The sequence below is a fragment of the Pleurodeles waltl genome, chromosome 2_1 (assembly GCF_031143425.1).
Source record: "Pleurodeles waltl isolate 20211129_DDA chromosome 2_1, aPleWal1.hap1.20221129, whole genome shotgun sequence".
NCBI classification, from domain to species: domain Eukaryota; kingdom Metazoa; phylum Chordata; class Amphibia; order Caudata; family Salamandridae; genus Pleurodeles; species Pleurodeles waltl.
This window is the reverse complement of record NC_090438.1, coordinates 708,536,095-708,549,941: the sequence shown is the minus strand read 5'-3', so window position 1 is coordinate 708,549,941 and position 13,847 is coordinate 708,536,095. Positions and strand designations below refer to the sequence as shown.

General features: G+C 49.8%; 1 protein-coding gene across 1 annotated transcript in view; it reads right to left on the bottom strand.

Moving 5' to 3' along the window:
• SNRNP48 (small nuclear ribonucleoprotein U11/U12 subunit 48) overlaps positions 1-13,847 on the bottom strand; it is a 167,940-nt gene that overhangs the window by 68,509 nt on the left and 85,584 nt on the right. Inside the window, exon 7 of the mRNA XM_069217070.1 lies at positions 4,490-4,617. Within this exon, the coding sequence (XP_069073171.1) occupies positions 4,490-4,617 (128 nt within the window). The remainder of the gene's footprint in view (positions 1-4,489; positions 4,618-13,847) is intronic.

The following is a 13,847-nucleotide window of genomic DNA, read 5'->3' as shown; positions in this document are numbered from 1 at the left end:
TGAGGTTTTGTGTGGACTACAGAGGGCTCAACTCTGTCACCAAGACAGATGCCCATCCAATTCCAAGAGCTGATGAGCTCATTGATAAGTTAGGTGCTGCCAAATTTCTAAGTACCTTTGACTTGACAGCAGGGTACTGGCAAATAAAAATGGCACCTGGAGCAAAAGAAAAGACAGCATTCTCCACACCTGATGGGCATTATCAGTTTACTGTTATGCCCTTTGGTTTAAAGAATGCCCCTGCCACCTTCCAAAGGTTGGTGAATCAAGTCCTTGCTGGCTTGGAGTCCTTTAGCACAGCTTATCTTGATGATATTGCTGTCTTTAGCTCCACCTGGCAGGATCACCTGGTCCACCTGAGGAAGGTTTTGAAGGCTCTGCAATCTGCAGGCCTCTCTATCAAGGCATCCAAATGCCAGATAGGGCAGGGAACTGTGGTTTACTTGGGACACCTTGTAGGTGGAGGCCAAGTTCAGCCACTCCAACCCAAGATCCAGACTATTCTGGACTGGGTAGCTCCAAAAACCCAGACTCAAGTCAGGGCATTCCTTGGCTTGACTGGGTACTACAGGAGGTTTGTGAAGGGATATGGATCCATTGTGACAGCCCTCACTGAGCTCACCTCCAAGAAAATGCCCAAGAAAGTGAACTGGACTGTGGACTGCCAACAGGCCTTTGACACCCTGAAACAAGCAATGTGCTCAGCACCAGTTCTCAAAGCTCCAGATTATTCTAAGCAGTTCATTGTGCAGACTGATGCCTCTGAACATGGGATAGGGGCGGTTTTGTCCCAAACAAATGATGATGGCCTTGACCAGCCTGTTGCTTTCATTAGCAGGAGGTTACTCCCCAGGGAGCAGCGTTGGAGTGCCATTGAGAGGGAGGCCTTTGCTGTGGTTTGGTCCCTGAAGAAGCTGAGACCATACCTCTTTGGGACTCACTTCCTAGTTCAAACTGACCACAGACCTCTCAAATGGCTGATGCAAATGAAAGGTGAAAATCCTAAACTGTTGAGGTGGTCCATCTCCCTACAGGGAATGGACTTTATAGTGGAACACAGACCTGGGACTGCCCATGCCAATGCAGATGGCCTTTCCAGGTTCTTCCACTTAGAAAATGAAGACTCTCTTGGGAAAGGTTAGTCTCATCCTCTTTCGTTTGGGGGGGGGTTGTGTAAGGAAATGCCTCCTTGGCATGGTTGCCCCCTGACTTTTTGCCTTTGCTGATGCTATGTTTACAATTGAAAGTGTGCTGAGGCCTGCTAACCAGGCCCCAGCACCAGTGTTCTTTCCCTAACCTGTACTTTTGTAGCCACAATTGGCAGACCCTGGCATCCAGATAAGTCCCTTGTAACTGGTACTTCTAGTACCAAGGGCCCTGATACCAAGGAAGGTCTCTAAGGGCTGCAGCATGTCTTATGCCACCCTGGAGACCTCTCACTCAGCACAGACACACTGCTTGCCAGCTTGTGTGTGCTAGTGAGGACAAAACGAGTAAGTCGACATGGCACTCCCCTCAGGGTGCCATGCCAGCCTCTCACTGCCTATGCAGTATAGGTAAGACACCCCTCTAGCAGGCCTTACAGCCCTAAGGCAGGGTGCACTATACCATAGGTGAGGGTACCAGTGCATGAGCATGGTACCCCTACAGTGTCTAAACAAAACCTTAGACATTGTAAGTGCAGGGTAGCCATAAGAGTATATGGTCTGGGAGTCTGTCAAACACGAACTCCCCAGCACCATAATGGCTACACTGAAAACTGGGAAGTTTGGTATCAAACTTCTCAGCACAATAAATGCACACTGATGCCAGTGTACATTTTATTGTAAAATACACCCCAGAGGGCACCTTAGAGGTGCCCCCTGAAACCTATCCGACTATCTGTGTAGGCTGACTGGTTCCAGCAGCCTGCCACACTAGAGACATGTTGCTGGCCCCATGGGGAGAGTGCCTTTGTCACTCTGAGGCCAGTAACAAAGCCTGCACTGGGTGGAGATGCTAACACCTCCCCCAGGCAGGAGCTGTAACACCTGGCGGTGAGCCTCAAAGGCTCACCCCTTTGTCACAGCCCAGCAGGGCACTCCAGCTTAGTGGAGTTGCCCGCCCCCTCCGGCCACGGCCCCCACTTTTGGCGGCAAGGCTGGAGGGAACAAAGAAAGCAACAAGGAGGAGTCACTGGCCAGTCAGGACAGCCCCTAAGGTGTCCTGAGCTGAGGTGACTCTGACTTTTAGAAATCCTCCATCTTGCAGATGGAGGATTCCCCCAATAGGGTTAGGATTGTGACCCCCTCCCCTTGGGAGGGGGCACAAAGAGGGTGTACCCACCCTCAGGGCTAGTAGCCATTGGCTACTAACCCCCCAGACCTAAACACGCCCTTAAATTTAGTATTTAAGGGCTACCCTGAACCCTAGAAAATTAGATTCCTGCAACTACAAGAAGAAGGACTGCCTAGCTGAAAAACCCCTGCAGAGGAAGACCAGAAGACGACAACTGCCTTGGCTCCAGAAACTCACCGGCCTGTCTCCTGCCTTCCAAAGATCCTGCTCCAGCGACGCCTTCCAAAGGGACCAGCGACCTCGACATCCTCTGAGGACTGCCCCTGCTTCGAAAAGACAAGAAACTCCCGAGGACAGCGGACCTGCTCCAAAGAAAAGCTGCAACTTTGTTTCCTGCAGCTTTAAAGAACCCTGCAAGCTCCCCGCAAAAGGCGTGAGACTTGCAACACTGCACCCGGCGACCCCGACTCGGTTGGTGGCGATCCAACACCTCAGGAGGGACCCCAGGACTACTCTAAGACTGTGAGTACAAAAACCTGTCCCCCCTGAGCCCCCACAGCGCCGCCTGCAGAGGGAATCCCGAGGCTTCCCCTGACCGCGACTCTTTGAAACCAAAGTCCCGACACCTGGGAGAGACCCTGCACCCGCAGCCCCCAGGACCTGAAGGACCGGACTTTCACTGGAGGAGTGACCCCCAGGAGTCCCTCTCCCTTGCCCAAGTGGAGGTTTCCCCGAGGAACCCCCCCCTTGCCTGCCTGCAGCGCTGAAGAGATCCCTAGATCTCCCATTGACTTCCATTACAAACCCGACGCTTGTTTCTACACTGCACCCGGCCGCCCCCGCGCTGCTGAGGGTGAAATTTCTGTGTGGACTTGTGTCCCCCCCGGTGCCCTACAAAACCCCCCTGGTCTGCCCTCCGAAGACGCGGGTACTCACCTGCAAGCAGACCGGAACCGGGGCACCCCCTTCTCTCCATTCTAGCCTATGTGTTTTGGGCACCACTTTGAACTCTGCACCTGACCGGCCCTGAGCTGCTGGTGTGGTGACTTTGGGGTTGCTCTGAACCCCCAACGGTGGGCTACCTTGGACCAAGAACTAAGCCCTGTAAGTGCCTTACTTACCTGGTAAAACTAACAAATACTTACCTCCCCTAGGAACTGTGAAAATTGCACTAAGTGTCCACTTTTAAAACAGCTATTTGTGAATAACTTGAAAAGTATACATGCAATTTTGATGATTTGAAGTTCCTAAAGTACTTACCTGCAATACCTTTCGAATGAGATATTACATGTAGAATTTGAACCTGTGGTTCTTAAAATAAACTAAGAAAAGATATTTTTCTATATAAAAACCTATTGGCTGGATTTGTCTCTGAGTGTGTGTACCTCATTTATTGTCTATGTGTATGTACAACAAATGCTTAACACTACTCCTTGGATAAGCCTACTGCTCGACCACACTACCACAAAATAGAGCATTAGTATTATCTATTTTTACCACTATTTTACCTCTAAGGGGAACCCTTGGACTCTGTGCATGCTATTCCTTACTTTGAAATAGCACATACAGAGCCAACTTCCTACAGTTACCCATCCCCACTTGCAGCCCTTTTCTTACAGGTACTGCTCCCATGGACTTCAACGTGTAGCGTCCGAGGCTACCACTGCTAGAAGCACCTCTGCACCCAGACACTCCAGGGCAGGTAACCCAAAACTGCTGGTTGTTCTAAAGACCTTGGCCCCTACTCACCTTAAGTCCAGAAGAACAGTTTAATAAGTCGTTGGCAAGTGACCCAGTGCAGTGGATGTTCTCCCCATGGGATAACTTCACAGTGCTCGAGGATCATGCCTCAAATCGGACAGCTGTATTTTCTAAGTGTTTAAATATTGCTAACTCAAAAAGTACTTCCCTGATCTTGAAGATCTTGTTGTCTAAAATAAGATAGAACTTAAGTGATAAGTGATACGATATGTGATTTAAGTTGATTGGAAGATAAAGTAGACTGAAGTGTACAGTATCAGGTAAGGTAAAGAAAACACATTAGGCACTTTTTTATATACATTGTTCTACAGGTATTTCTAAAAGATATATTGTTAAACTATGGGGTACCAGATTAGCATGCAAACAAAGACTAGCTTGCATGCAAATAGAATGCTGCTGTCACAGTTATGCTCACAAAATCAAAATATATGTACACAAGAAATCTCTTTACCCGATTACAGATTTCATAGAATGCGATGAGCTTGCTGGTTCCTTGGTCTCAGTATCTTCGGGGTCATCTTTTTCTTGCAAGTGGTGGACAAGCTCTTCCATGTGAACATTGATAACATCTCTAATCACCTACACACATAAGTAAGGACCATTAACATTTTGTTCAGAATGTGAGAGACAAAACATGCCATTAGCTGTACAATACACATCTTTAGATTTAAATTGCTATGGACTACATTTTCTAAATCAAAATTCTTTATGTATAGATTAACATATATCCCTATACTTCATCACATGATTTGGCATATTTTATTCATCATATCCCTACACTTGCTCCTCTGCTTTATTTTCATCCATCACTCTACAACAGAAATTTTCTTTTCTCTTTCAAGCCAGATGAACAATTGTTTTACTTCTATCTAGCCACAGATTATTTACCTTAGGATAATCCCCAGGATCAGACTTGATCTGGAAATGTTCTAGCGATACCTCTCCACGCCGGTAGGTGCGTCCCTCAGTTCCATGTCATCGACGTTGCCCACATCAGAAGTGACATGTGCAATGCCTTTATAGGTGCCACGTCAGAAGCGCAGACCCACGGGGAAGACTGGGAAACTGGGTGAATTTTTAAGGCCTTCTGAAGGGTGACCTTCATACTGTAATCAGTTCACATAGTGGGGAGGATGGGAGGCTCTGTAAGGAATCTGCGGCAGGGGTCTCTACAAGATAAGGTGTTATTGAAGGTTACTGAAGGCAAGTAACTTGTTCATCTGAAAGAGACTTCAAGCCGCAGACTCCTTACCTTAGAATAGATACCCAAGCAATACCTTATCGGGGTGGTTCTGAAAACAGATTTTGACCAAAAGGTCCTGCAAGAACAAACAGGTGAAATGCCTCTCACAACAGACCTGACTATCCAGTTGTAGGAAGTTGGCTCTGTATGTGCTATTTCAAAGTAAGGAATAGCATGCACAGAGTCCAAGGGTTCCCCTTAGAGGTAAAATAGTGGTAAAAATAGATAATACTAATGCTCTATTTCGTGGTAGTGTGGTCGAGCAGTAGGCTTATCCAAGGAGTAGTGTTAAGCATTTGTTGTACATACACATAGACAATAAATGAGGTACACACACTCAGAGACAAATCCAGCCAATAGGTTTTGTATAGAAAAATATCTTTTCTTAGTTTATTTTAAGAACCACAGGTTCAAATTCTACATGTAATATCTCATTCGAAAGGTATTGCAGGTAAGTACTTTAGGAACTTCAAATCATCAAAATTGCATGTATACTTTTCAAGTTATTGACAAATAGCTGTTTTAAAAGTGGACACTTAGTGCAATTTTCACAGTTCCTGGGGGAGGTAAGTTTTTGTTAGTTCTACCAGGTAAGTAGGACACTTACAGGGTTCAGTTCTTGGTCCAAGGTAGCCCACCGTTGGGGGTTCAGAGCAACCCCAAAGTCACCACACCAGCAGCTCAGGGCCGGTCAGGTGCAGAGTTCAAAGTGGTGCCCAAAACACATAGGCTAGAATGGAGAGAAGGGGGTGCCCCGGTTCCGGTCTGCTTGCAGGTAAGTACCCGCGTCTTCGGAGGGCAGACCAGGGGGGTTTTGTAGGGCACCGGGGGGGACACAAGTCCACACAGAAATTTCACCCTCAGCAGCGCGGGGGCGGCCGGGTGCAGTGTAGAAACAGGCGTCGGGTTCGCAATGTTAGTCTATGAGAGATCTCGGGATCTCTTCAGCGCTGCAGGCAGGCAAGGGGGGGATTCCTCGGGGAAACCTCCACTTGGGCGAGGGAGAGGGACTCCTGGGGGTCACTCCTCCAGTGAAAGTCCGGTCCTTCAGGTCCTGGGGGCTGCGGGTGCAGGGTCTCTCCCAGGCGTCGGGACTTTAGGTTCAAAGAGTCGCGGTCAGGGGAAGCCTCGGTATTCCCTCTGCAGGCGGCGCTGTGGGGGCTCAGGGGGGACAGGTTTTGGTACTCACAGTATCAGAGTAGTCCTGGGGTCCCTCCTGAGGTGTTGGATCGCCACCAGCCGAGTCGGGGTCGCCGGGTGCAGTGTTGCAAGTCTCACGCTTCTTGCGGGGAGCTTGCAGGGTTCTTTAAAGCTGCTGGAAACAAAGTTGCAGCTTTTCTTGGAGCAGGTCCGCTGTCCTCGGGAGTTTCTTGTCTTTTCGAAGCAGGGGCAGTCCTCAGAGGATGTCGAGGTCGCTGGTCCCTTTGGAAGGCGTCGCTGGAGCAGGATCTTTGGAAGGCAGGAGACAGGCCGGTGAGTTTCTGGAGCCAAGGCAGTTGTCGTCTTCTGGTCTTCCTCTGCAGGGGTTTTCAGCTAGGCAGTCCTTCTTCTTGTAGTTGCAGGAATCTAATTTTCTAGGGTTCAGGGTAGCCCTTAAATACTAAATTTAAGGGCGTGTTTAGGTCTGGGGGGTTAGTAGCCAATGGCTACTAGCCCTGAGGGTGGGTACACCCTCTTTGTGCCTCCTCCCAAGGGGAGGGGGTCACAATCCTAACCCTATTGGGGGAATCCTCCATCTGCAAGATGGAGGATTTCTAAAAGTTAGAGTCACTTCAGCTCAGGACACCTTAGGGGCTGTCCTGACTGGTCAGTGACTCCTCCTTGTTTTTCTCATTATCTTCTCCGGCCTTGCCGCCAAAAGTGGGGCCTGGCCGGAGGGGGCGGGCAACTCCACTAGCTGGAGTGTCCTGCTGGGTTGGCACAAAGAGGTGAGCCTTTGAGGCTCACCGCCAGGTGTGACAATTCCTGCCTGGGGGAGGTGTTAGCATCTCCACCCAGTGCAGGCTTTGTTACTGGCCTCAGAGTGACAAAGGCACTCTCCCCATGGGGCCAGCAACATGTCTCGGTTTGTGGCAGGCTGCTAAAACTAGTCAGCCTACACAGATAGTCGGTTAAGTTTCAGGGGGCACCTCTAAGGTGCCCTCTGTGGTGTAATTTACAATAAAATGTACACTGGCATCAGTGTGCATTTATTGTGCTGAGAAGTTTGATACCAAACTTCCCAGTTTTCAGTGTAGCCATTATGGTGCTGTGGAGTTCGTGTTTGACAAACTCCCAGACCATATACTCTTATGGCTACCCTGCACTTACAATGTCTAAGGTTTTGTTCAGACACTGTAGGGGTACCATGCTCATGCACTGGTACCCTCACCTATGGTATAGTGCACCCTGCCTTAGGGCTGTAAGGCCTGCTAGAGGGGTGTCTTACCTATACTGCATAGGCAGTGAGAGGCTGGCATGGCACCCTGAGGGGAGTGCCATGTCGACTTACTCGTTTTGTCCTTACTAGCACACACAAGCTGGCAAGCAGGGTGCCTGTGCTGAGTGAGAGGTCTCCAGGGTGGCATAAGACATGCTGCAGCCCTTAGAGACCTTCCTTGGCATCAGGGCCCTTGGTACTAGAAGTACCAGTTACAAGGGACTTATCTGGATGCCAGGGTCTGCCAATTGTGGATACAAAAGTACAGGTTAGGGAAAGAACACTGGTGCTGGGGCCTGGTTAGCAGGCCTCAGCACACTTTCAATTGTAAACATAGCATCAGCAAAGGCAAAAAGTCAGGGGGCAACCATGCCAAGGAGGCATTTCCTTACACAACCCCCCCCCCAAACGAAAGAGGATGAGACTAACCTTTCCCAAGAGAGTCTTCATTTTCTAAGTGGAAGAACCTGGAAAGGCCATCTGCATTGGCATGGGCAGTCCCAGGTCTGTGTTCCACTATAAAGTCCATTCCCTGTAGGGAGATGGACCACCTCAACAGTTTAGGATTTTCACCTTTCATTTGCATCAGCCATTTGAGAGGTCTGTGGTCAGTTTGAACTAGGAAGTGAGTCCCAAAGAGGTATGGTCTCAGCTTCTTCAGGGACCAAACCACAGCAAAGGCCTCCCTCTCAATGGCACTCCAACGCTGCTCCCTGGGGAGTAACCTCCTGCTAATGAAAGCAACAGGCTGGTCAAGGCCATCATCATTTGTTTGGGACAAAACTGCCCCTATCCCATGTTCAGAGGCATCAGTCTGCACAATGAACTGCTTAGAATAATCTGGAGCTTTTAGAACTGGTGCTGAGCACATTGCTTGTTTCAGGGTGTCAAAGGCCTGTTGGCATTCCACAGTCCAGTTCACTTTCTTGGGCATTGTAGGAAGTTGGCTCTGTATGTGCTATTTCAAAGTAAGGAATAGCATGCACAGAGTCCAAGGGTTCCCCTTAGAGGTAAAATAGTGGTAAAAATAGATAATACTAATGCTCTATTTTGTGGTAGTGTGGTCGAGCAGTAGGCTTATCCAAGGAGTAGTGTTAAGCATTTGTTGTACATACACATAGACAATAAATGAGGTACACACACTCAGAGACAAATCCAGCCAATAGGTTTTTGTATAGAAAAATATCTTTTCTTAGTTTATTTTAAGAACCACAGGTTCAAATTCTACATGTAATATCTCATTCGAAAGGTATTGCAGGTAAGTACTTTAGGAACTTCAAATCATCAAAATTGCATGTATACTTTTCAAGTTATTCACAAATAGCGGTTTTAAAAGTGGACACTTAGTGCAATTTTCACAGTTCCTAGGGGAGGTAAGTATTTGTTAGGTTAACCAGGTAAGTAAGACACTTACAGGGCTTAGTTCTTGGTCCAAGGTAGCCCACCGTTGGGGGTTCAGAGCAACCCCAAAGTCACCACACCAGCAGCTCAGGGCCGGTCAGGTGCAGAGTTCAAAGTGGTGCCCAAAACACATAGGCTAGAATGGAGAGAAGGGGGTGCCCCCGTTCCGGTCTGCTTGCAGGTAAGTACCCGCGTCTTCGGAGGGCAGACCAGGGGGGTTTTGTAGGGCACCGGGGGGGACACAAGCCCACACAGAAATTTCACCCTCAGCAGCGCGGGGGCGGCCGGGTGCAGTGTAGAAACAGGCGTCGGGTTTGCAATGTTAGTCTATGAGAGATCTCGGGATCTCTTCAGCGCTGCAGGCAGGCAAGGGGGGGGTTCCTCGGGGAAACCTCCACTTGGGCAAGGGAGAGGGACTCCTGGGGGTCACTTCTCCAGTGAAAGTCCGGTCCTTCAGGTCCTGGGGGCTGCGGGTGCAGGGTCTCTCCCAGGCGTCGGGACTTTGGATTCAAAGAGTCGCGGTCAGGGGAAGCCTCGGGATTCCCTCTGCAGGCGGCGCTGTGGGGGCTCAGGGGGGACAGGTCTTGGTACTCACAGTATCAGAGTAGTCCTGGGGTCCCTCCTGAGGTGTTGGATCTCCACCAGCCGAGTCGGGGTCGCCGGGTGCAGTGTTGCAAGTCTCACGCTTCTTGCGGGGAGCTTGCAGGGTTCTTTCAAGGCTGCTGGAAACAAAGTTGCAGCCTTTCTTGGAGCAGGTCCGCTGTCCTCGGGAGTTTCTTGTCTTTTCGAAGCAGGGGCAGTCCTCAGAGGATGTCGAGGTCGCTGGTCCCTTTGGAAGGCGTCGCTGGAGCAGGATCTTTGGAAGGCAGGAGACAGGCCGGTGAGTTTCTGGAGCCAAGGCAGTTGTCGTCTTCTGGTCTTCCTCTGCAGGGGTTTCAGCTAGGCAGTCCTTCTTGTAGTTGCAGGAATCTAATTTTCTAGGGTTCAGGGTAGCCCTTAAATACTAAATTTAAGGGCGTGTTTAGGTCTGGGGGGTTAGTAGCCAATGGCTACTAGCCCTGAGGGTGGGTACACCCTCTTTGTGCCTCCTCCCAAGGGGAGGGGGTCACAATCCTAACCCTATTGGGGGAATCCTCCATCTGCAAGATGGAGGATTTCTAAAAGTCAGAGTCACCTCAGCTCAGGACACCTTAGGGGCTGTCCTGACTGGTCAGTGACTCCTCCTTGTTGCTTTCTTTGTTCCCTCCAGCCTTGCCGCCAAAAGTGGGGGCCGTGGCCGGAGGGGGCGGGCAACTCCACTAAGCTGGAGTGCCCTGCTGGGCTGTGACAAAGGGGTGAGCCTTTGAGGCTCACCGCCAGGTGTTACAGCTCCTGCCTGGGGGAGGTGTTAGCATCTCCACCCAGTGCAGGCTTTGTTACTGGCCTCAGAGTGACAAAGGCACTCTCCCCATGGGGCCAGCAACATGTCTCTGGTGTGGCAGGCTGCTGGAACCAGTCAGCCTACACAGATAGTTGGTTAAGTTTCAGGGGGCACCTCTAAGGTGCCCTCTGTGGTGTATTTTTACAATAAAATGTACACTGGCATCAGTGTGCATTTATTGTGCTGAGAAGTTTGATACCAAACTTCCCAGTTTTCAGTGTAGCCATCATGGTGCTGTGGAGTTCGTGTTTGACAGACTCCCAGACCATATACTCTTATGGCTACCCTGCACTTACAATGTCTAAGGTTTTGTTTAGACACTGTAGGGGTACCATGCTCATGCACTGGTACCCTCACCTATGGTATAGTGCACCCTGCCTTAGGGCTGTAAGGCCTGCTAGAGGGGTGTCTTACCTATACTGCATAGGCAGTGAGAGGCTGGCATGGCACCCTGAGGGGAGTGCCATGTCGACTTACTCAGTTTGTTCTCACTAGCACACACAGGCTTGTAAGCAGTGTGTCTGTGCTGAGTGAGGGGTCTCTAGGGTGGCATAAGACATGCTGCAGCCCTTAGAGACCTTCCTTGGCATCAGGGCCCTTGGTACTAGAAGTACCAGTTACAAGGGACTTATCTGAATGCCAGGGTGTGCCAATTGTGGATACAATGGTACATTTTAGGTGAAGGAACACTGGTGCTGGGGCCTGGTTAGCAGGGTCCCAGCACTCTTCTCAGTCAAGTCAGCATCAGTATCAGGCAAAAAGTGGGGGGTAACTGCAACAGGGAGCCATTTCTTTACAGGCATTTTCTTGGAGGTGAGTTCAGTGAGGGCTGTCACAATGGATCCATATCCCTTCACAAACCTCCTGTAATACCCAGTCAAGCCAAGGAATGCCCTGACTTGAGTCTGGGTTTTTGGAGCTACCCAGTCCAGAATAGTCTGGATCTTGGGTTGGAGTGGCTGAACTTGGCCTCCACCTACAAGGTGGCCCAAGTAAACCACAGTTCCCTGCCCTATCTGGCATTTGGATGCCTTGATAGAGAGGCCTGCAGATTGCAGAGCCTTCAAAACCTTCTTCAGGTGGACCAGGTGATCCTGCCAGGTGGAGCTAAAGACAGCAATATCATCAAGATAAGCTGTGCTACAGGACTCCAAGCCAGCAAGGACTTGATTCACCAACCTTTGGAAGGTGGCAGGGGCATTCTTTAAACCAAAGGGCATAACAGTAAACTGATAATGCCCATCAGGTGTGGAGAATGCTGTTTTCTCTTTTGCTCCAGGTGCCATTTTTATTTGCCAGTACCCTGCTGTCAAGTCAAAGGTACTCAAGAATTTGGCAGCACCTAATTTGTCTATGAGCTCATCAGCTCTTGGAATTGGATGAGCATCTGTCTTGGTGACAGAATTGAGCCCTCTGTAGTCCACACAAAACCTCATCTCTTTCTTTCCATCTTTGGTGTGAGGTTTGGGGACTAAGACCACTGGGCTAGCCCAGGGGCTGTCAGAGCGCTCAATTACTCCCAATTCCAGCATCTTGTGGACTTCCACCTTGATGCTTTCCTTAACATGGTCAGATTGTCTAAAGATGTTGTTCTTGACAGGCATGCTGTCTCCTGTGTCCACATCATGGGTACACAGGTGTGTCTGACCAGGGGTTAAGGAGAAGAGTTCAGGAAACTGTTGTAGGACTCTCCTACAATCAGCTTGCTGTTGGCCAGAGAGGGTGTCTGAGTAGATCACTCCATCTACTGTGCCATCTTTTGGGTCTGATGACAGAAGATCAGGGAGAGGTTCACTCTCTGCCTCCTGATCCTCATCTGTTACCATCAACAGATTCACATCAGCCCTGTCATGGAAGAGCTTAAGGCGGTTCACATGGATCACCCTCTTGGGGCTCCTGCTTGTGCCCAGGTCCACCAGGTAGGTGACCTGACTCTTCCTTTCTAGTACTGGGTAAGGGCCACTCCATTTGTCCTGGAGTGCCCTGGGAGCCACAGGCTCCAGAACCCAGACTCTCTGCCCTGGTTGGAACTCAACCAGTGCAGCCTTTTGGTCATACCAAAACTTCTGGAGCTGTTGGATGGCCTCAAGGTTTTTGGTTGCCTTTTCCATGTACTCTGCCATTCTAGAGCGAAGGCCAAGTACATAGTCCACTATGTCCTGTTTAGGCTCATGGAGAGGTCTCTCCCAGCCTTCTTTAACAAGGGCAAGTGGTCCCCTTACAGGATGACCAAACAGAAGTCCAAAGGGTGAGAATCCTACTCCCTTCTGTGGCACCTCTCTGTAAGCGAAAAGCAGGCAGGGCAAGAGGACATCCCATCTCCTTTTGAGTTTTTCTGGGAGCCCCATGATCATGCCTTTTAATGTCTTGTTGAATCTCTCAACCAAGCCATTAGTTTGTGGATGGTATGGTGTAGTGAATTTATAAGTCACTCCACACTCATTCCACATGTGCTTTAGGTATGCTGACATGAAGTTGGTACCTCTGTCAGACACCACCTCCTTAGGGAAACCCACTCTGGTAAAGATACCAATGAGGGCCTTGGCTACTGCAGGGGCAGTAGTCGACCTAAGGGGAATAGCTTCAGGATACCTGGTAGCATGATCCACTACTACCAGGATATACATATTTCCTGAGGCTGTGGGAGGTTCTAGTGGACCAACTAGGTCCACACCCACTCTTTCAAAGGGAACCCCCACCACTGGAAGTGGAATGAGGGGGGCCTTTGGATGCCCACCTGTCTTACCACTGGCTTGACAGGTGGGGCAGGAGAGGCAAAACTCCTTAACCATGTTGGACATATTGGGCCAGTAGAAGTGGTTGACTAACCTCTCCCACGTCTTGGTTTGTCCCAAATGTCCAGCAAGGGGAATGTCATGGGCCAATGTTAGGATGAACTTCCTGAACAGCTGAGGCACTACCACTCTCCTAGTGGCACCAGGTTTGGGGTCTCTGGCCTCAGTGTACAGGAGTCCATCTTCCCAATAGACCCTATGCGTTCCATTTTTCTTGCCTTTGGACTCTTCAGCAGCTTGCTGCCTAAGGCCTTCAAGAGAGGGACAGGTTTCTTGTCCCTTACACAGCTCCTCCCTTGAGGGTCCCCCTGGGCCTAAGAGCTCAACCTGGTAAGGTTCAAGCTCCAAAGGCTCAGTTCCCTCAGAGGGCAGAACTTCTTCCTGAGAAGAGAGGTTCCCTTTCTTTTGCTGTGTTGTAGTTGGTTTCCCAACTGACTTTCCTTTCCTCTTGGTAGGCTGGGCCATTCTTCCAGACTCCAGCTCTACTTGTTCACCCTGTGCCTTGCATTGTGCTCTTGTTTTCACACACAC